This window comes from Bufo bufo, chromosome 3, assembly GCF_905171765.1.
Source record: "Bufo bufo chromosome 3, aBufBuf1.1, whole genome shotgun sequence".
NCBI lineage: Eukaryota > Metazoa > Chordata > Amphibia > Anura > Bufonidae > Bufo > Bufo bufo.
In genome coordinates, this window is record NC_053391.1 from 32,703,155 (window position 1) to 32,727,590 (window position 24,436).

Sequence of the window (24,436 nt, forward strand, 5' to 3'; positions counted from 1 at the left end):
CTGGTCACCTATCTTGTGGGTGGGAGGTTAGATCCTGGGGGAAGCTCTTCATTGCCCGGATAATTCTTATCATCAGCTTCATTTTTTATGGACAGATTCTCCTGGAAGTGATCCACCGACAGCTGCTCTCCTCGTCAGTGCAGGCAATTATTGTATGATCTGTGTCCTGTCCTCAGTTATGTAACCCCTTATTATCCTTATCAAGATAGATATGGGGACACTAAAGAGGGTGGTCATGCTATAAATACTAGGGATACTAACGAGGGGGGCCATGCTATAAATACTGGGGATACTAACGAGGGGGGCCATGCTATAAATACTAGGGATACTAACGAGGGGGGCCATGCTATAAATACTGGGGATACTAACGAGGGGGGCCATGCTATAAATACTAGGGATACTAACGAGGTGGGCCATGCTATAAATACTGGGGATACTAACGAGGGGGGCCATGCTAAATACTGGGGTAACTAAAGAGGGGGGCCATGCTAAATACTAGAGACAATAAAGAGGGGGGCCATGCTAAATACTGGGGGCACTAAAGAGGGGGGCCATGCTAAATACTGGAGACAATAAAGAGGGGGGCCATGCTAAATACTGGGGGCACTAAAGAGGGGGGCCATGCTAAATACTGGAGACAATAAAGAGGGGGGCCATGCAATAAATACTGGGGACACTAAAGAGATAGGCCATACAAAATACTGGAGGGAGCCATGCTATCAATACTGGGGATACCAACAAGGGGGGCCATACTAAATACTGAGGACACCTACAAGGGGGGGTCATGCTAAAGGATACTAACGAGGGGGGCCATGCTAAATACTGAGGACACCTACAAGGGGAGGTCATGCTAAAGGATACTAACGAGGGGGGCCATGCTAAATACTGGGGACACCTACAAGGGGGTTCATGCTAAATACTGGAGACACTAAAGAGGGGGGCCATGCTATAAATACTGGGGACTTTAACAAGGAGGGGCATGTTATAAATACAGGGGACACTAAAGGGATAGGCCATACTAAATACTGGAGGGGGCCATGCTATCCATACTGGGGATACTAACAAGGGGGGCCATGCTAAATACTGGGGACACCTACAAGGGGGTTCATGCTAAATACTGGAGTCACTAAAGTGGGGGCTATGCTATAAATACTGGGGATGTTAATGAAGGGGGCCATACTAAATACTAGGGAAACCTACAAAGGAGGCCATGCTAAATACTGGGGATACCTATAAGGGAAGCCATGCTAAATACTGGGGACCCCTAAGAGGGGGCATGCTAAATACTGAGGACATTAAAAAGGGAGAACATGCTAAATACTGAGGACATTAAAAAGGGAGACCATGCTAAATACTGGGGTCACTATTGGTGGCAGCCATTATAAATACAGGGGGCATTGCACATGCTGGTGACACTACTGGTGGCATTATAAATATTAGGGACATTACAGATACTGTTGGCACTATAGGGGTCATTATAAATACTGTTTTCACTAGTGGAGACATTATAAATACTGGGGGCATTATAGGTGGCATTATAAATACTGGGGGCATTATAGGTGGCATTATAAATACCAGGTGCAATATGGGGCATTATAAATACTGGGGGTATTATATATTCTGGTGACACTACTAGGGGCATTAGAAATGCTGGTGGCACCACTGAGGGGCACTATAAATACTGGTGGCACTACAGACATTTCAGTTTTCGGCTCAGGCAGCAGACAGGCTAGGTGCACCTGGGTGACATTTAGAGGCATACAAGTGAATACCATTTGCACAGAATTGCCCGTTCATACACATCTTGCCCCTATACTACCCACGTGTCTGCCCCTCTGACAGGAAGCTACATGTGAGCAGCCAATCAGCAGCCGCCTTCCTGTAGCCCTCTCTTCCTGTGCCAGCAGAGACCAGGCAGGAGCTGAGGGCAGTGCCAGGAGCCGCCTGTATAACCCCTCAGCAATCTAGGGGGCTCCCTGGCTTTATAGCCCTGCAGGAGGTCACCACTGCCCTTCTGCAGCATCCACTCTTTTTTTGGGGGCGGATTCGCTGCCAGGTCCTATTGCATCATGGGATTTGTAGTCCTCCCCAGCAGTAAATGACCAGGACTGGAGCAAAGTGTTTTCAGCAGGGGGGAAGGGGGCTCATGGCATTGGGTGACCAGTCTGACCAGTTCACATTCCCAGCCTGAGGGGGTGTGGGGGGTTATATAGTGATCTTATCTTCAAGCTGTGCACTCTGGCAAGCAAAGAGTTAAAAGGACCCTCTAGCACAGAAAGGCTATCTGCTCTCCCAGTTATGCAGGATTGGGAATGGTTAACCTCATCATTCCCAGTTAGCACGGCTTAGCCAGACAGCGCCGCACTGTCCGTAAGGGGGGTTGCTAGTGAAAGCGGCAGCTATAGGGTTAAGTGTGCAGTGAGCGTGCACTGTGCAGCCTGCCCCTGCAGCCTCCTCCAGTCACACTCAATGCAAGGATTATGGGAGGCCCTCATTATGCAAACCTCCCAGTCCGGGCCACTCCTCCAGGTATTGGGCTTTCCTGTGGCCAGCAGCCGGGTGCTGGGCTCCTGCGGTGTGGGATCACAAGGCCTCGCAGCTGGGGGGTTCGCTGAGTCACATGAACAGGTAGGAAGGGGGTCGAGCGCGCTTGCGACGGCGTGCAAGAGCTGTGCCCTTGAGTAGACTGGTGGCACTGGCGGAGGACGGAGAAGTAGGACAGAGTCCCATACGTGGGCACCGTAGCAGAGACCGGTCCGGCGTGATGGTGATTGTCACCGGGGGTGGGCCGCAAGTACGGGGGGCTTCGGCGTACTTTATCGCACTCTACAGCGCCAGGTCCGGGGCAAGGCGATGACTTTCGCCGCACGTCGCGACCCATAGAAGTCAAAGGAAATGGCGAAACACTATTTGGATGAAGTCGCAGGTAGACGCATAGCCCTGGTGCTAGTTCTTCTAGGATATTCCAGCACACGAGGGGTTACCCGCAGGCTGTGACCTGACTATAGTCCTTGCATTGTGTAACTATTCATACTATGTGGATGTGACTTCTCGCTGCTGCAGCTCTGTAACAATGAGAGTTCAGTTCCTGTTTGTTTCACCAGGAAGTAAGGAGCGATCGCACGGCTTAGCACAATGGTGACCCCCCCCCCCCCTTCATTTTCTGACCACCTCTTTCACTTTCCCTTGACTTTTTTGTACTTTCCCTACTACAAAACCATTCCCGTCGAAATAAACACTGCCTCAAAAAATCCCCCAAAAATCCTTTAATTGACCTCCCTTTTACCAATTAGCTACAAATTCAACTAATCCTCCTTTTTTTCCAGTTCGCGGGAAAGCTGGGTGACAACCAATATGGCCCCCATTCCAGCTACAGGGTTGTCATTCGCCCCTGAAAAGGCGCACAAGGCTTTAACCATGTCTTATAAACTAGGTGACCACTTCTGGTGACGAACTTGTAATGACGGCCATATTGGTGGTCGCCCAAACGTGACGACAGCTGACAGTTCGGGGAGGACTTTAAAATGTTGGCGATGTCGTCTCGATTTCAGAGGGAGAACTCTCTTAGTTGCGAGGTTGAAGAATAGGCATTAGTTCCCATCCCACCTAACTGGCAAAAGTGTACTCCCCCTCTAATTTAAAGGAATTCTCTACCTTGGAGGAGATAAGAGTCAATAGCCCCCCCCCACGTAAGCGCCGTCCGCCATGGCCACAATCTGTGGGATCTTACCCGTCCTCTATGTTAGAAACTTGCACAGCTCAGTAGAAGCGTCAGTCATCCATGTTTTTGCCTAGTTGTCAAAAATTATTTTCCGCCATCTCTGGTTGTCACCGCCTTCCCGAATCTGCAGAGCTATAAGGCCCTATGGTAACGGTGAGAGTAACTAGGCTGATTAACCAATGAGAACCAATGTAGAACGGCCCGGTGACTACTTAGGTGGTCGATGTGATGATGGTCACCTCTGTTGTCACCGAGATTTCCTCGAAGTTATTGCTTAAAAAAAAACAAAAAAAAAAACGACTGTGGCCCTTTTTTCTTTTTCAATGTATATAGTTACTAAATTTTACAAGGTGGAATCCCCCTTTAAGTCACACTGTTCTGGGTGTTCTCCCATTGTGAGTCTGCTCTATATATAGATAGAATTTTATAGCTTTACTGACGTCTCTGGCTGTTAATTTTGGTGCCTGGAAGTGGCAGTCAGCGTTTTATTACCTGATCCTTTGGAGGAAGGAGATAATTTAGTGCTGACAGCTATATTACTATGATGTAGCCTGAATACAGAGAATTATACTGTTCAGTCGGCCCCTGAACCTCCTTCCACAATGGTTGTGCCCATCCCTGTGTATTGTCTTTATTGTAGTGCGCCTTCTTTGTTATTCCTTATCTAGTCGTCTTCTGCTCGCAGTGAAGTGAGTAGTCACGCCAGGATTATATATCGCTGCTTATAATGTACGGGCCCTTATAAAGCTATCCATCTACAAGTGGCGATACTGACACAATGGTAAAGATCTGATTCAAGCAGAAGTGATCATTCATGGGTGGCGTAGACTGTCCCTTCTCGAGGAAGAAACACTGCCAGAGGTGGAATGAAAAATATAGATACATGGGGCTATTCCTTTAAACCATTCCCCACTGTGAAGTTCCTCTTGGGCGGGGCCTATGAGTAGCGATACTGACGCAATCATAAAGATCTGATTCAAGCAGGAGTGGTCATTCAGGGATGGCGTAGACTGTCCTTGTATGTCGGTGGTCTTGTGAATTTGAGGAAGAACCATTGCCAGAGGTGGAATGAAAAATATAGATACATGGGGCTATTCCTTTAAACCGTTCCCCACTGTGAGGTTCCTCTTGGGTGGGGCCTATGAGTAGCGATACTGACGCAATTGTAAAGATCTGATTCAAGCAGGAGTGGTCATTCAGGGATGACGTAGACTGTCCTTGTATGTCGGTAGACTTGTGAATTCGAGGAAGAAACACTGCCAGAGGTGGAATGAAAAATATAGATATATGGGGCTATTCCTTTAAACTATTCTCCCTGTTCCCAAAATAAAAATTAAAGGGGCTCTCCACTTTGGACAATGTAGGGGGGAGTTGTATTGAGAGATCTGCTAGTGAACTACATAGAAGAGGGGAAGCCCCCCCCCCCCCTTAGAAAGGACCCTATTATGTTGCTAGAAGATCCTCACCATGACTCTTGTCCGATTCCCCACTTGCTTGGCTGCTGTGAAGTTCCTCTGGGGCGGGTCCTATGAGTAGCGATACTGACACAATCGTAAAAATCTGATTCAAGCAGAAGTGGTCATTCAGGGTCATCGTAGACTGTCTTGCATGACGGCGATCTTGTGAACTCGAGGAAGAACCACTGCCAGAGGTGGAATGGAAAATATAGATATATGGGGCTATTCCTTTAAACCGTTCTCCCTGTTCCCAACATAAAAATTAAAGGGGCTCTCCACTTTGGACAATGTAGGGGGGAGTTGTATTGAGAGATCTGCTAGTGAACTACATAGAAGAGGGGAAGACCCCTAGAAAGGACCCTATTATGTTGCTAGAAGATCCTTATCATGACTCTTGGCCGATTCCCCACTTGCTTGGCTGCTGTAAAGTTCCTCTGGGGCGGGTCCTGCACAACATGATAGGGGGTGGTACCATTTCCCTTTCTTTATGGACTCGATCTACCTCCTCTAGTATGCTACCCTCCATGCATTACAAGATGCCTACTGAATTAGTGGGTTCTACATCATGTTTAAAAGGGGTTGTCTGGTTTTAGTAACAAACCGGACAACCCCCGGCATCAGCCTGAGATAAGAACTGGTAAGTACTTACCTGGCAGGCGCTGCCCCGGTTCTACTAGCCAGGCTCTATTTACCCATCTGCAGTGGTGATGTCATGTCGACAACATGTGACTACTGCAGCCAATCACTGACCTCTTTGGGATATCACTGAGGCCAGTGATTGGCTGCAGTGGTCATGTGTTGCCAACATGACGTCACCACTGCATAACGGTAAATAGAGCCTAGCCGGGTGAACTGGCATGGGATCTGCCAGGTACCGTAAGTACTTACCAGTTGATCCCGCTAGTTGTCCGGTTTGTTACTCAAACCAGAAAACCCCTTTAAACATTATATAGTTCCCACTAATTCAATAGGCATCTTGTAATCCATGGATGGTAGCATACAAAGGGAGGTAGATCGAGTCCATGAAGAGAGGGGGAAGGTACCGCCCCCTATCCTGTTTTGTAGGCCCCGCCCCAGAGGAACTTCACATCAACAAAGCAAGTGGGGAATTGTCCAAGAGTCATGGTGAGGAACTTCTAGCAACATAATGGGTTGTCCAGTTTGTTCCTGAAACTGAACAACCCTTTTTAAGTTTCCCTGCAGCGTGGTCAGGAATGGAACGGGGTGGTCAAAAGTTGATAACCCCATGTAGCATGCCTAATTGGCAAAGGTTGGGGAAAAGAACTGCCAGTCAAAGCAACCTTTAGGGCATAGCCGCATACGACATTTGAATCCTTAGGCCTCATGCACATAACCGGATGTATTTTGCGGTCTGCAAATTGCGGATCTGTGAAATACGGATACCGTCCGTTTTGCATCCGCATTTATTGCAGACCCATTGACTTCAATGGGTCCTTGGTCCACATTTCGTGGCCAAGCTTAGGACATGTTCTGTCTTTTTGTGGAACGGGCTTACTGAAAGCATGTGCCTTTTGGCATCTTTATGTCCGTTCCGCAAAAAAAGATAGGACATGTCCGCAAAATGGGTCCACAGATAGACCACATCCGTATTTTGCGGATGGGCGGTTTGCAGACCGTGCCGCATGCATGAGGGTGCTGTAGCACTGGGGTCACTAGGAGGTGAGGTGCGGGAGGCGTTTTTGGGCTGTCGGCACTGAGCCGCTCCCAGTCATTCTTCTCCAGGAGTCGCTTCCTCCATATTTGCATTTTAAATTTCCAAATATTTGATTAGCAAATGAGGAATTAGTTACATTGTTGAACTTACGTGGGAAAGAACCGAGAAAGCAAAGTCACCTCTGTAAATATTTACATGTGCAGTTTCCCAGCGCTCCCATTACACCCGCCATTATCTGCTTCTGGGAAAGCTGAGTACAAAAGCAACATGGCTGCCATTACAGCCACACGGGGGTCACCGCTCAGTCTCCTTAATGTCCTGAAGGCAATTATGGATGGAGCAGTGTACGGCTGAGCAAATATACCATTCGGGAGCTCGAGACAGCTGGGTGACAACTCTGCTTTTGATCAAAGTGAAGGGGTTAATTAAAGGGGTTGTCGCACTTCGGCAAGTGCCATTCATCATGCAGAGAAAGTTAATACAAGGCGCTTCCTAATGTATTGTGATTGTCCATATTGCTTCCTTTGCTGGCTGGATTCACTTTTCCATCACATTATGCACTGCTCGTTTCCATGGTTACGACCACCCTGCAATCCAGCAGCGGTGGTCGTGCTTGCGCAATATAGGGAAAAGCGCCGCTCTCCGTAGTGGCCGGGACCATAGGAGCGCACATAGACTGGTGATTTTTAACATAGTGCGCAAGCACGACCACCACTGATTGCAGGGTGGTCGTAACCATGGAAACTGAGAAGTGTAGAGGCAAAATGGACAATCACAATACATTAGTAAGTGCTAATGTAAGTGATTAATGCCATTTGCTGAAGTGAGACGACCCCTTTAAGGACTTAATTTGCATAGAGGATGTGCATAAACATACAACTGGTGAGAACATTCTGTCCCTCCAATATAAAAATGGACTCCCCCCTTTAAGTGTCTCTTAAAGGGACAGTGTAAAAAAAAAACTTATGTAAACTGTGTATTTGCGGGGAGGCCAATACACACCGGGTGAAGCTGCAGGTGGTATAATAGAGCAGCTGTGTACACAGGACGTAGCTGCTCGAATGTGACAGGAATCCAGTATTTACACTACCTGCCATGTGTGGGTGTACTGCGCGTGAAACCTTAGATGGGAGTGACCCTTAAAGGGGTGGTCTCGCTTCAGCAAATAGCATTTATCATGTAGAGAAAGCTAATACCAGGCACTTACTAATGTATTGTGATTCTCCATATTGCTTCCTTTGCTGGCTGGATTCATTTTTCCCATCACATTACACACAGGTCGTATCCAGGGGTTATGACCACCCTGTAATCCAGCAGCGGTGGTCGCGCTCGCACACTAGAGGAAAAAGCGCCGGCCGGGACAGGAGCTGCTGCGGATGCGTGCTTACGTGCTCTCCCACCATAGAGGCCGGCACTTTTTCCTATAGTGTTCAAGCACGACCGCCGAGGCTGGATTGCCTGGTGATCGTAAACCCCCTGGAAATGAGCAGGGCGTAATATGATGGAAAAATGAATCGAACCAAGAAATACAAATCGCGACACATTAGTAAGTGCCTTGTATTACCTTTTATCTACATGCTGAAGTGAGACATCCCCTTTAAGGGCCACTCCCATCTGATGTTTTTGCATTGTTAAAAAAAATAAAAAAATTATAATAATTTGAGCACGCTTACTTTGGAAAAGCAAAAAGAAAAGTTCGACAAGTCACCCCCTTTGATATGATTTGAATAAAACAAAGCCCGACCCTGGGAGAACGCGCTGTGCAGTTTATGGGGTTGTCATGGGAACATAATGCACAAAACGTACATTACAGATATGTATTTCTCTATAAATAGAGCGCAGCTGAATAAACAAAAGACCCGGCGGATCATACAGTGTCGGGATGGGGGGGGGGGGCGAAAAATTCCCGTTTGAAAGCTGCAAAATAATGAATTCTGTTGAAAGTTTTAGAATAAGATAAAGTTGAATGAAGGTGCAATAGCCACATTATGGAGGCTTATGACGTCTGCACAGCAAGAGCTTCGGCAGATCGGGGGGGAGGGGGGGTTCGTAGCAAAAATTCACATCCGAAAGCTACAAAATAATGAATTCTGTTGAAAGTTTTAAAATAAGCTAAAGTTAAATGAAGGCACATTATGATGGTGGCTCACGACGTCTGCACAGCTGAGCTTAGGAAAATTATGTGATGTGGTGTCAGTGGGGGGGTTTTAGGGCAAAAATTCACATCTGAAAGCCACAAAACAATTCTGTCGAACATTTTAGAATAAGCTAAAGTTGAATGAAGGTGCAATAGTCACCTTATGGAGGCTTTTGATGACTGCACAGCTGAGCAAACGAAAACTCTGGAGGATCATGTGGTGTCGGGGAGGGGGCAAAAATTTACATCCGAATGCTACAAAATAATGAATTCTGTTGAAAGTTTTAAAATAAGCTAAAGTTGCATGAAGGAAAAAAGCTGCAAACTGAGACTGATATTAAAGGGAATTACGTAAATAACAATTCCTCAATGAATGCTTATCATAAAGCAGGGAAGGCCGTCTCCTCCTCTTACCCTATTAGGCTGAGTTCACACGGGCGAGATTTCCGCGCGGGTGCAATGCGGTAGGTGAACGTATTGCACCCGCACTGAATCCGGCACCATTCATTTCAATGGATCTGTGTACATGAGCGTTTTTTTTCACGCATCACTTCTGCAATGCTTTAAAATCGCAGCATGTTCTATATTCTGCGTTTGTAACGCAGGACAGGCCCCATAGAAGTGAATGGGGCTGCGTGAAAAACGCACTGCATCCGCAAGCAAGTGCGGGTGCGATGCGTTTTTCACTGATGGTTGCTAAGAGATGTTGTTTGTAAACCTTCAGTTTTTTATCACGCGCGTGAAAAACGCATCAAAACGCATTGCACCCGCGCGGAAAAAACTGAACAACTAAACGCAATCGCAGACAAAACTGACTGAACTTGCTTGCGAGTTTCACTGAACGCACCCTGAACGCATCCTGAGCCAATCCGTCACGCCCGTGTGAACCCAGCCTTACAAGGATGGCCAACCTGAGGCTCTCCAGCTGTTGCAAAACTACAACTCCCAGCATGCCCACACTGCCTGCAGCTTTCAGCCTACGGCAGGGCATGGTGGGAGTTGTAGTTTTATAACAGCTGGAGGGCCGCAGGTTGGCCATCCCTGCCCCTATTACATTACTGTATAAATTAGTGTAGGTTCACTTTAAGGCTACATGTATACGACCGTATGTGTTTTGCGGTCTGCAAATTGCGGATACGCAAAAAAAAACGGATGACATCCGTATGCCAACCGTTTATTTTTTTTTATGGATTGCGGATACATTGTAACAATGCCTAAAACGGACAAGAATAGGACATGTTCTATATTTTTTGCTGGGCTACGGAACGGACATACGGTGTGCTGTCCGCATTTTTTTGCGGACCCATTGAAATGAATGGGTCCGCGTCCTATCCGCATAAAAAAAAAAAACTAAACGGACACGGAAACAAACAACATTCGTGTGCATGTAGCCTAAGGGTATCCTCCAGAATTGACTTAAAGGGGATCTCTTCATGTCTGGTTTAGAAAATACTCGCATTCCCAATGAAATAACAGTTCTGTAGCAGGTTCTGTTTGCGCATTGTATCCTTTCCTCTGTTACTCCTCCTGGAAATACATGGTTCAATTGACAGTTGGGAGTTACCATTATCCTAGCAAAGAAGTATAGGGTCCGTACAACTGGAATTTTGTATGAAGCTGTAATACAGCCGTGTCTCTGTACAAATGTATGATAGGGCGGCCATAGATGTCCACGTGGGACCTAATTTAAAGGGGTTTGAAAACTTTTTGAAAAACAGCGCCAGCCCTGTCCATGGGTTGTGTCAGGTATTGCAGCTGAGCTTCAAGAAGTGAAAGGGGCTGAGCTGCAATACCACCGACAACCAGCAGACGAGTGTGGTGCTGTTTCTGGAACAAAGCAGACACGTTTTTTCATGTGTATGAGGCTTTATTCCTACGGTTTCTATTCTGAGCTGTCTGGGTGGGGGTGGGGGGTGCGTTAGGACGTCTCAAGGCTCCTGCCAAAATATCTTCTCCTCTCAATGCTGACTAATCATGTGATCTCCTCTTCTCCAGCCACTTCTTCTGGGCACTGCTGGGACTTTAAAAATGAAAGCCCGGAGCCGCTATCTCCAGAGGAACTAGAGGGAAACTCCGCCATTCCTGGAAGAAGACCTGTTTTCCTGGATACGTTCCGCTGACTCGGAGAAGAGAGAATGGTCCTGTTTGTTTCTGATTTCCCCCCTCGAGCTACGACACAGGAGGAGACCGTGTCTCTCCAACAGGTCTGAGGCCGCGGAATTTTTTCCTTAGGTCTATGCCAGTGCTTGTCTTGCCACCTCCTCCCCTTCCTGGGATGCGGGATGCCGGGGAAAATTCCAAAACATCTTACACTTCTTTCGACTCCTTCCACTTGGGATCTCCAGTTTCTGTCCGCCTTGGAATCTTACATTTGAGGTGAACCTATCTTCTGACCTTCGACTCTGTCACTGGACATGGAACTTGTACCCCACGTTCCGTTTTATTATTTTTGACCCCCTTCCCCCCCCATCCATACCAGGAACCTCTTTGGGAATATAATCTCTTATTCCATGAAGCTTGGGATCTCGTGGATGTGGTGACCACGCTGAGCCATGTCTTGGTTTGGAGAAGTTCAGTGGTTATGCCTGGTGACCCTCTTCTTTGCCTCCTTGGTGACCATCGCTGTATATCTCGTCCAGTACGTCTTGAACGTTTGGTGGAAACGTAAAGCGAAGAGGCCTTATTCCGGCGCGCAGAGTGAGGCCGACTCTCTGCTGTCCTGGATCTTATCTCTGAATAGTTGGAGGAGTCAATGGCTGAAGACGTGGATAGCCGCGCTCAACGAAGAGGCCGGGAAAAGAGGGGTAGGTGTCTGGACATAAGTAACACGTATGAATGTATTACCGATCGGTGGGGGTCCGACCACATGAGGGTCAGTGTGCATGCTCGGTCATATGGATATGTTTAAATCTTGGGACAACCCTTTTAGGAATGCTAATTGAATTCAAGCTGAGCGCTCAATGCCAGACAGCAGCCGAAAAGCCAATACACCTGTATTTGTGGGGGGGGGGGAAAGTCCTGTGACTCAGATATTTGTCAGCTTTAAATTACCGTACTCGTAACGCGTCACCTTGCCTATGGGTGTAGTTAGAGGGGGTGCGGAGGTACCAGTCCCACCGGGACCCTCGCGCCAAAGGTTCCTCTGCCATTCATGAAGACCCCAGCATTCTAAATCTCACATTGTAGGGGGTGGGGAACGTTAAAGATTTTTCATTAGGACGGGGTTGTCTCATCATGGACAAAGGGGGCATATCGCTAAGATATGCCCCCATTATCTTTATCTCCACTGCTGGGACCCGCACTTATATTGAGAACGGATCCCGCAAGCAAAGGAGGACGCACTGCGCATGCGCAGCCGCCCTCCATTCATTTTCTGTGGGGCCGGCGAAAATAGCCGAGTGGCTATTTCCATCGGCCCCATAGAAATTAATGGGAGCAGGGGGGCTGCGCATGCCCGGTACGCTCCCATTCACTTCTATGGGGAGCCGGTTTGGTGGTGGCCGGATCGGAGTCCTCCAGCCACCACCTTGCGGGTCTCCGTTCTCGATATAGGTGCGGGTTATAGCGATGTCTATGATGAGACAACCCCTTTAAATGACAGAGATTGGAAAGCTTGGTGTTGTTCGAGGGGTGAAGATGATCTAGAGGAGATCCTATAGACACATGGTGGACTGGACCATCAATACAGGAAAGGCTTCTTTACAGTAAGAGGAGTCAACGTGTGGAATGCCCAAGTTCACTGCCTACTGCTGCCGACTGGCATTGAGCTGACCATAGTCTGATCTAGGCACATCACAACTGCCCGCTGGGCGCACGCCCCAAGGATTAGAGTGGAAGCAGCCAGAAGAAAGTGCCACGTGAACCCCGACCACGCTGCTGCTTGGTCACGCCCCCTGTTTGGGGGATCTAGTTATACTCTTATGGTCCATTCACACGTCCGCAAAATGGGTCCGCATCAGTTCCGAAATTGTGAAGACCCATTCATTTTCAATTAGGCCGGAATGTGCTGTCCGCTTCCGCATTTCCGGATCCGCACTTCCGTTCCCCAATTTGCGGACAAGAAAAGGCATTTTCTATGAGAGTGCCGGCGATGTGCGGTCCACAAAATGCGGAACGCACATTGCCGGTGTCTGTGTTTTGCGAATCCGTATACGGGGCTGTTTTTTGCGTTCCGTATACGGAATCATGCGTTTCAATGGTTCAGCGAAAAGAACGGAATGTACTCCATGTGCATTTCGTTTCCGTTGAAAGATAGAACATGTCCTATTTTTGCCCGCAAATCACGTTCCGTGGCTCCACTCAAGTCAATGGATTCGCAAAAAAAACGGAACACATACGGAATGTACTCTGCATGTCTTCCGTATCGGTTCCGTTTTTGCGGGAACCATCTATTCCCAATTTGTTTTATGTAATTACTGTATATGCCATATGGAAAAACGGAACAGAAAAACGGAACGGAATCAGGAACACTGCTGAAAAAAAAAAAAAAGGAAAAACGGATCCGGGAAAAAACGTCCCGCAGAACACTGAAAAAGACATACGGTCGTGTGAACGAGCGCTTAGTTATATCTGTTCCTAGAAAAGCTGAGTAGTGATCGGCAACCATTACAGCTCCCATCGTCAACCAGCGTCCCCAGAATGGTGAACCTGTGAAAAATACTGGGTATATCTGCCATTGGAAAAGCTGGGTGACAACTCCCCGGGAGCGCTGTAATGTCATCGCTGTTGGTTGTCACCCAGCTTTTCCAGAAACAGATATAAACATGAAACGGGTAAAGAGAATGTTTAACCTCTTCATGACCTATATGGTCTGTTTCTGGGAAAGCTGGGTAAAACGGTGTACAACCTGTGACTGTCACCCAGCTTTCCTAGACCACTGGACGGCAAATCTGCCTCGCTGTTCAGTGGTAAGTGGCAGCAGTCCGCCACCCACTGTGGCATCTATATTGGCACACCCAGCTTTTCAAGGAACAGATTACTTTTTTTTTTTTTTTTCCCTATCTTTAATTTTTTGGGGGGAAAATGTTCCTAAAATCAAACAACGTGGACCCTTTTGAAGTGCGTTCTGCGGCCTCCGCTCCACCGCCTCTCGTCACCGCCGCCACCATCTGCGCTGTCCATTATAATGACAAATCGCAGGACGGATCGCCGGTGCCTCTTTTATGGGGCTTTTATTTAGCAGCAGAGATTGAATGTCAGATTAAATTTAAAGGACGCGGAGTTCCAGCCTGATTTATGGCGTGCTTTTTTTTTTTTTTTTTTTCTCTCCTCTCGTCTGCCGTGTGATCATTCGGACGTGATTATACGGCGTCTCTACACATGGCTGGGGACAGCAGAGGGGCAGCGATTGATTCCCTGTAAATTGAATATTTAAGAGAGAGAAAACAGAATTAAACAAAAGCGAGAAAAAAAAAAATGGCAGAGATTTAAAAAAATAAAAAAAATAAATTGTGCCCTGAGGGGGGCCGTGGTATGGGATGACTGATGTATTGTGTATTGAGAAGCAAGGCTTTATTATGGCGCAGCTGTTGGGTTTACACAGCTGTTCCTCCACGTACCACGGTCACTGCTGGAGAGGCGGCTCCGTATTTTCCTTGTTTACACTTCTGTCGTCTGTACATAGCCCAATGTCTGATAGGTAGGGGACCTAGTAGCGGGAAGAAGGGGCCCCAGCGTTGGGCGCACTTGGGAAGGGGCTTTTTTGTAATTCCAAGAATCTAGAATTAAACACTGTCTGCTGCCACCACTAGGGGGAGCTCCTTACACATAGAGTTCATGTAGTATTGAGTTCAATGGGAGCTGCTTAAGTCTGTCTGTATGCAGTGAGCTCCCCCTGGTGGTGGCCGCACAGAATTTTAATTTCTATGTCTATGCAGGAAAGCCATCAGCACAGAATTTTAGACGTATGGATCCTTTCTGTCCTGGACGACCACAGGCATAGCATTAACCCCTTCATCATCTTAAGGCCTCGTGCACACGGCCGTTGTTTGGGTCCGCATCCGAGCCGCCGTTTTGGCGGCTTGGATGCGGACCCATTCACTTCAATGGTGCCGCGAAAGATGCGGACAGCACTCCGTGTGCTGTCCGCATCCGTGGCTCCGTTCCGCGGCCCCGTTAAAAAAATATAACCTGTCCTATTCTTGTCCGCGCTTTGCGGACAAGAATAGGCATTTACATTGCCGGCTTCCGTTCCGCAAATTGCGGAAGGCAACACGGGCGGCTTCCGTTTTTTGCGGATCCGCGGTTTGCAGACCGCAAAAAACGGCACAGCCGTGTGCATGAGGCCTGAGGCCTCTTTCACACTAGCGTTTTTTTTTTCTGTTTTGCGGGCCGTTTTTTGCGTTCCGTATACGGACCGTATTTCATTTCAATGGTTCCGCAAAAAAACCGAAATGTACTCCGTATGCATTCCGTTTCCGTATTTCAGTTTTTCCGTTCCGTTGAAATATAGAACATGTCCTATTATTGCCCGCAAATCACGTTCGTGGCTCTATTCAAGTCAATGGGTCCGCAAAAAAAATGGAACACATACGGAAATGCATCCGTTTTTGCGGAACCATCTATTGAAAATGTTATGCCCAGCCCAATTTTTCCTATGTAATTACTGTATACTGTATATGCCATACGGAAAAACAGAACGGAAACACAACGGTAACAAAAAAAACGGAACAACGGAAAACGCATTACAATGTTTTGCACTCGCGCTGAAAAATCGCACATTTTCCCGCAACGCACCCACATCTTATCCGGGCCAAAAACATGATGCCTGTGTAAAAGAGGCCTAAGGGGTTCATGCACACAGCCGCTGCCCAGCCGTTCCCGTATTGCGGATGCGAACCCATTCACTACGGAGCGCTTCCTTGATTTTCTCTCCGTGCCTCCACACCGCAAAAAAATAGAACATGTACTATTTTTCTGCGGTGCAGACGTATCAAGTTGAATGGGTCTCGATCCATCCCGGCCACCGCCCTGCATATTGCGGTCCCCAATGCACGGAAGGGCCGACCACCGGCCAAGTGCACGAGCCCGAAGCGTGATACGGTGAGGATTTTACGCCACGCTGCACCTTTACTCTGCATCATGTGAACAGCAGACGGAACATATGGGAAAAAGATGCAGGAAAATCGGGAAGAGTCATCGAGGATGTGACCATCTGGATATGGGGAGTTTGCACATCAGACTTCAGCCTCATTCACACGTCAGTGTTCGGTCAGTGATTGTGAGACAAAACCAGGACCTGATCCTCCACAGACATGAGGTATAAGGGAAAGATCTGCTCTGTTCTGTGTTCCGAGCTGCACCTGGTATTGGTTCAAAATCACTGACCAAACACTGACGTGTGAATGAGGCATTAAAGGGGTTTCCCGACTTTTTGTTTTTTAAATACTGATTTCCTATCTTCAGTATTTGTTTGGTGGGGGATCAGCTGTTTGAGAAGCTTCCCCTATCAGGGATGGGCAAACTGCGGCTCTCCAGCTGTTGTAAAACTACAATTCCCAGTATGCCCAGTCTGCCTACAGCTATCAGCCTACAGCAGGGCATGATGGGATTTGTAGTTTTACAACAGCTCAAGAGCCGCAGTTTGCCCATCACTGCGCCTAGGCCAGAGAGACGTCACATGGTCACATAGAAGTGAATGGGGCTGGGCTGCAATACGAAGCACTGCCACTGTGCAATGGACGGCGCTGTGCTTGGTGACACGAGAGAATGCCGCCGCGGTCTTCTCAAATGCCCAGGACCCCCACCCATCAGATACCGATGACCTATCCAGAGGATACCATGTTTTTCGCACTATAAGACGCACTTTTTCCCCCCCTAAAGTGCCATTTTACATCGCAGACTGCGGTGTATCAGCGGGAGGGAGGCGGGGCCGGTGCGGTCACTGTACTCCGGCCCCACCGCTCACTCACCTCCTTAATGCCTAAACATTTTATAATAATAGCTTTAATTGACGTTCTGATCCCCAGCCCCATCTGTACTACTTACTAAATGTCCTGTAGCAGGCAGGGCGGGCGGCCGGAACTCACTGATGTCACGTGCCTGCGCCGCCTACTTCATTCATAAAGTAGGCGGCGCAGTCACGTCACGTGACATCTGTGAGTTCCGGCCGGCCGCCCTGCTCTGCCTGCTACAGGACATTTAGTAAGTAGTACAGATGGGGCTGGGGATCAGAACGTCAATTAAAGCTATTATTATAAAATGTTTAGGCATTAAGGAGGTGAGTGAGCGGTGGGGCCGGAGTACAGTGACCGCACCGCCCCCCCCCCCCCCCCCCCCCCCTGCGCGTTTGCATGACACCGGCCCCTCCTCCCACAGGTTTAGCTCAGGTATATTAGGGCATCTGTGGATGCCACTATTATGGGGTGGGGGATATGTGGGTGACACATATAGCAGTGCCATCCACAGATCCCCCTCCATAACAGTGCCCCCCTCAGATCTCCCCCATAAGTGCCCCCCTCAGATCCCCCCATAACAGTGCCATCCACAGATCCCCCCCATAACAGTGTCATCCACAGACCCCCCCTCCCCATAACAGTGCCCCCCTCAGATCCCCCCCATAACAGTGCCAACCTCAGATCCCCCCATAACAGTGTCATCCACAGATCCCCCCCATAACAGTGCCATCCACAGATTCCCACATAACAGTGCCATCCACAGATCCCCCCCATAACAGTGCCATCCACAGATCCCCCCCATAACAGTGCCATCCACAGATCCCCCCATAACAGTGCCATCCACAGATCCCCCCATAACAGTGCCATCCACAGATCCCTCCATAACAGTGCCATCCACAGATCCCCCCCATAACAGTGCCATCCACAGATCCCCCCCATAACAGTGCCATCCACAGATCCCCCCCCATAACAGTGCCATCCACAGATCCCCCCCCATAACAGTGCCATCCACAGATCCCCCCCATAACAGTGCCATCCACAGATCCCCCCATAACAGTGCCATCCACAGATACCCCCATAACAGTGCCATCCACAGATCCCCCCATAACAGTGCCATCCACAGATCCCCCCCCCATAACAGTGCCATCCACAGATCCCCCCCCATAACAGTGTCATCCACAGATCCCCCCCATAACAGTGCCATCCACAGATCCCCCCCATAACAGTGCCATCCACAGATCCCCCCATAACAGTGCCATCCACAGATCCCCCCATAACAGTGCCATCCACAGATCCCCCCATAACAGTGTCATCCACAGATCCCCCCCATAACAGTGCCATCCACAGATCCCCCCCATAACAGTGTCATCCACAGATCCTCCCCCATAACAGTGTCATCCACAGATCCCCCCCCATAACAGTGTCATCCACAGATCCCCCCCATAACAGTGCCATCCACAGATCCCCCCCATAACAGTGTCATCCACAGATCCCCCCCATAACAGTGTCATCCACAGATCCCCCCCCATAAGTGTCATCCACAGATCCCCCCCCATAACAGTGTCATCCACAGATCCCCCCCCATAACAGTGTCATCCACAGATCCCCCCATAACAGTGTCATCCACAGATCCCCCCCATAACAGTGCCATCCACAGATCCCCCCATGATAGTGTCATCCACAGACCACCATTAGTTCAAAACCCACCAAAAGCACACCTTTTGGTTAAAAAAATTTTTTTTCTTATTTTCCTCCTCAAAAACCTAGGTGCGTCTTATAGGGCGAAAAATACGGTAAGTCATCAGTATAAAAAAAATAATAATTTGGAAGACCCCTTTAAAAAGGAGTATTGCCATCTGGACATTTATGGCAAATCTATAAGAGAGGTCATAGATGTCTGATAGGTGTGGGCCCCACCTCTGGGACGGGGGACATGTGTCCTCACCGCTCCGGGACTTACGAAAATTACAAGCAGTGAATGGAGGAGCGGCCGCGCATGCGCAGCTTGCTTCCCCGTTCACTCGCTCGTCCAATAGCAGTGAATGGACAGGACAATGCACATGCGCAGCTTACTCCCCATTCTCGAGACAGGAGCAGGTCCCTAAGGTGGGACCCCGATTTTGGCAAGTATAATATCTGCCCCCTATGTAAGCCAGGCAGGATGTAGATATTGATGTAGACGGCGAGATGGATCCACACAAGATCTCCATGACAACACTGCGAAAGAACACGCTGTCATCAGACTGCCTCAGTAGTGCCACCTCAGGCTTCGGGCCTACAACCTCGAGTGATCAGATCTCGGGCTAGGAGTAAGATATTGAAAAACGGTTTTCACATTTTTGACGTACGTCAGCGGGCCTTTTATATACCGACCCGGCCTCGACTGTCATAGAAATGGCCATGTAACATGTAGCTAATAATGCGGCCCTGAGTGAGAGGCCATCGAGAAGCAGCCGCGCGCGCTCACATCTGCCGGTGATGTCTGTGAACAGTACAAGCCCAGGGAGATGGCTGACCTAATTGGAGACTCCAGATGAAGCTGATGGAGGAGGTGCGCAGTCCTCGTGCGGTGCTGCGAGAAAGTATTTGCCCCCTTCCAGATGTCCCTTTATTTTTATAAAAAAAAAAAAATTCTCTTCTGGGTCACCCTGTGGTCTGGACAGCCATTACAGTCTCCAGCGCCCGACAGGTCACCACGGCCTGCACAGAGCCCGATATCATCATGAACTGCAGCAAATGACAAACTCGGCTCTGCTACGTCTCTGCAGTATGCCCTATGCCAGCCTTTCTTTCCAAACACCCACACACCCTGAAAGCAAATCCCCACGAGTCCGCATGGGGTAAAGCCTCAGCCAGGATCTATGGGAATGTCACTGAATTTCCATCTATTCATGGCTGGTAACGAGCGCTGCAGGAACTGAGTCATTAACCCCTTCAGCGGAGGTTGCTCCTACACGTGAGGATAATCCTTTCTTTTTTGCTGCCACATATATTAATGGGTATCCATAGCAACCTCTGTAATAGGTGGATGTCCAACCGCTGAGCGTAAGAATGAAGGTGAATATATGGCGCCTAGTGACAATTCAAGGAGGACGCTGCTCCTTAGGCCTCATGCACACGACCGTTGTTCTGGTCCGCATCCGAGCCGCAGTTTTTGCGGCTCGGATGCGGACCCATTCACTTCAATGGGGCCGCAAAAGATGCGGACAGCACTCCGTGTGCTGTCCGCATCCGTGGCTCCGTTCTGTGGTCCGCAAATAAAAAAAATATAACCTGTCCTATTCTTGTCCGTTTTGCGGCCAAGAATAGTCAGTTATATCAATGTCTGTCCGTTCCGTTCCACAAATTGCGGAACGCACGCGGACGCCATCTGTGTTTTGCGGATCCGCAATTTGCGGACCGCAAAACACCCAACGGTCGTGTGCATGAGGCCTTACTTTGTGTTGGTGACCCCAGTGAACATTGCTTCACTAGTTTAGGAGGTAAAACCTAATATTGCTGGTGGTATAGAGTGGTGAAAGGGTTAATACCCAATATCGTTGGTGGTGTAGGGTGGTGAAAGGGTTAATATCCAATACCTCTTAAGGTCTAGGGTGGTGAAAGGGTTAATACCCAATACCTCTGGTGGTCTAGGGTGGTGAAATGGTTAATACCCAACATATCTGGTGGTCTAGGGTAGTGAAAAGGTTAATACCTAATACTTCTGGTGGTCTAGGCTGGTAAAAGGGTTAATACCCAATATAGCTGGTGGTCTAGGGTGGTGAAACAGCAAAGGAGGAGACAGAAGGAGATGACGGCTGCGCGAACAAGTGGATTAAGGTGAGTTTAAAAAAATTTATTGATTTTTTTTTTAACCCCTCCAGCCCTTTTGTACTATGCATACTGTATTCAGAATGCTATTATTTTCCCTTATAACCATGTTATAAGGGGAAATACAATCTACACAACACCGATCCCAGACCCGAACTTCTGTGAAGAAGTTCGGGTTTGGGTACCAAACATGGCGATTTTTCTCACGTGCGTGCAAAACGCATTACAATGTTTTGCACTCGCGTGGAAAAATTGTGCATGTTCCCGCAACGCACCCGCATCTTTTTCCGCAACGCCCGTGTGAAACCAGCCTTAGACTGCATCGACGTGGGGTTGAAAGATCCACCACAGATTGCACCAAATAAGTGCAGAATTCACATGAATGATTTATGGGTTTTATAATTTTTTTTATTTTTTTATTATTATTTTTTTTAAAAAAGATTTTGCTGGGGATTTCAGCCTATCACATACATTTCAGCCTGTCACATTCATTTCAGCCTATCACATACATTTCAGCCTGTCACATTCATTTCAGCCTGTCACATACATTTCAGCCTATCACATACATTTCAGCCTATCACATACATTTCAGCCTGTCACATACATTTCAGCCTGTCACATACATTTCAGCCTGTCACATTCATTTCAGCCTGTCACATTCATTTCAGCCTATCACATACATTTCAGCCTGTCACATACATTTCAGCCTGTCACATTCATTTCAGCCTATCACATACATTTCAGCCTGTCGCATACATTTCAGCCTGTCGCATACATTTCAGCCTGTCACATACATTTCAGCCTGTCGCATACATTTCAGCCTGTCACATACATTTCAGCCTGTCACATTCATTTCAGCCTGTCACATTCATTTCAGCCTATCACATACATTTCAGCCTGTCACATTCATTTCAGCCTGTCACATACATTTCAGCCTATCACATACATTTCAGCCTGTCACATTCATTTCAGCCTATCACATACATTTCAGCCTGTCACTTACACATACATTTCAGCCTGTCACATACATTTCAGCCTGTCACATACATTTCAGCCTATCACATACATTTCAGCCTATCACATACATTTCAGCCTGTCACATACATTTCAGCCTGTCACATACATTTCAGCCTGTCACATACATTTCAGCCTGTCACATACATTTCAGCCTGTCACATACATTTCAGCCTGTCACATACATTTCAGCCTATCACATACATTTCAGCCTGTCACATACATTTCAGCCTGTCACATACATTTCAGCCTATCACATACATTGACCCGCTGCTCTTTTATAGGGGTTCTTTAAGGCCCTATTCACACAACTGTATGAATGGCTCTGCATCCGTTCCGCAAAAGGTGCGGACAGCACACCCCCTGCGGTGTGCATCCGTAATTACGTTCCGCGGCCCCACAAAAAAAGATAGAGCATGTCCTATTCTTAGGAATAGGAATTTTCTATCATAGTGCCGGCCATGTGCGGTCCGCAAATTGCAGAACGCAAAAGGGTCAGTATCTGTGTTTTGCAGATCCACGATTCGCGGAGCGCAAAACGCTACGGGTTGTGTAAATGAGCCCTAATACTGATGGGCTCTCGTCGGTATGTGATCGGCGACTCCCGACACCCCCGCCAATCAGCTGTTTGCAGATTCCTAAGCACAGCGCCGTCCATTATATAGTGGCTGGGCTTGGTATTGCAGCTCAGGCCCATTCACATGTATAAGGGGTTATGCACACAAACGTATTTTCTTTCCGTGTCCATTCCGTTTTGTTTTTTTTGCGGACCGTATGCGGAACCGTTCATTTCAATGGGTCCGCAAAAAAAGGAAGTTACTCCGTGTGCATTCCATTTTCGTATATCCGTATTTCCGTTCCGCAAAAAAAATGAACATGTCCTTTTATTGTCCGCATTACGGACAAGGACAGGACTGTTCTATTAGGGGCCAGAGGTTCCGTTCCACAAAATACGGAATGCACACGGACGTCATCCGTATTTTTTGCAGATCGTTTTTTGCGGACTGCAAAATACATACAGTCGTGTGCATGAGCCCTAACTTCAGTTTTTTGGGCGGACCCATTGACATGAATGGTTCCACACACGGTCCGCAAAAAAAAAAACCTGGAACAGACACAGAAAGAAAATACGCTCTCTGATAATTGGCTACAAAGTATCTGCGTACACTGGGTGCGATAGTAACAAACCTCCAGAGGTGAGAAGCATCAGGTCAGGGTTTCCAGCCTCAGAATGTAAACAAGGATATTTTGATTCGCTAAAAGCAAGCAGAGATCTTGAAAATGTTAAGGAATTCAGGCACACAGTATAGTAGAAAGTTCTGCACAGACCCTCGCCCTGAGGGCCTCTCTGTATTAACTTGATGACACGGCCATTTGTCAGACAAGCATGCTGACTGCCTCCTTTCTGTCTCTGTAGGGATCCCTGCGGCTGGCGTTTGAAGATGACAATGGACCGCGACCTTTAGAGCTGTCCGTCAAACAAGTGCAGAGCGTTGTGAAGTCCTATAGTGATAAGGTGAGCGGCGGCGCTATAGCATCTGCACAGGGGCCATTGCCCTGTGGTCTCCTGCCCCCGACCAGGGTCGAAATTTATAGGAGCCTGTACTGCGTTATTAATTGTGCACAAAACAGGGCTGATACATTGGCAGTGTATGGCGGTATTATGTGGGCACTGTATGGTGCTGTTATATGTTTACTATATGGCAGTATTATGTGGGCATTATATGATACTGTTGAATGTTCACTATATGGCAGTATTATGTTGGCATTGTATGCTATTGTTATGTGTATACGATATGGCAGTATTATGTGTGCACTGTATGCTATTGTTATGTGTATACGATATGGCAGTATTATGTGTGCACTGTATGGTGCTGTTATATGTTTACTGTATGGCAGTATTATGTGGGCATTGTATGCTATTGTTATGTGTATACGATATGGCAGTATTATGTGTGCACCGTATAGTACTGTTAGGTGTTCACTATATGGCAGTATTATGTGTGCACTGTATAGTACTGTTGTATGTTCACTATATGGCAGTATTATGTGGGCATTATATGGTACTGTTGTATGTTTACTATATGGCAGTATTATGTGTGCACTGTATAGTACTGTTAGGTGTTCACTATATGGCAGTATTATGTGTGCAATGTATAGTACTGTGAATGTTCACTATATGGCAGTATTATGTGTGCACTGTATAGTACTGTTGTATGTTTACTATATGGCAGTATTATGTGTGCACTGTATAGTACTGTTATGTGTTCACTATATGGCAGTATTATGTGTGCACTGTATAGTACTGTTGAATGTTCACTATATGGCAGTATTATGTGTGCACTGTATGCTATTGTTATGTGCATGCGATATGGCAGTATTATGTGGGCACAGTATGGTGCTGTTATATGTTTACTGTATGGCAGTATTATGTGGGCACAGTATGGTGCTGTTATATGTTTACTGTATGGCAGTATTATGTGTGCACTGTATAGTACTGTTATGTGTTCACTATATGGCAGTATTATGTGTGCACTGTATAGTACTGTTATGTGTTCACTATATGGCAGTATTATGTGTGCACTGTATAGTACTGTTATGTGTTCACTATATGGCAGTATTATGTGTGCAATGTATAGTACTGTTGTATGTTCACTATATGGCAGTATTATGTGTGCACTGTATAGTACTGTTGTATGTTCACTATATGGCAGTATTATGTGTGCA

General features: G+C 47.5%; 1 protein-coding gene across 1 annotated transcript in view; it reads left to right on the top strand.

Moving 5' to 3' along the window:
- The first annotated feature begins 1,985 nt into the window (after positions 1–1,985).
- C2CD2 (C2 calcium dependent domain containing 2) overlaps positions 1,986–24,436 on the top strand; it is a 53,097-nt gene continuing 30,646 nt past the window's right edge. Inside the window, exons 1-3 of the mRNA XM_040423041.1 lie at positions 1,986–2,628; positions 10,986–11,794; positions 23,127–23,225. Of these exons, the coding sequence (XP_040278975.1) occupies positions 11,543–11,794; positions 23,127–23,225 (351 nt within the window). The 5' untranslated portion in view covers positions 1,986–2,628; positions 10,986–11,542. The remainder of the gene's footprint in view (positions 2,629–10,985; positions 11,795–23,126; positions 23,226–24,436) is intronic.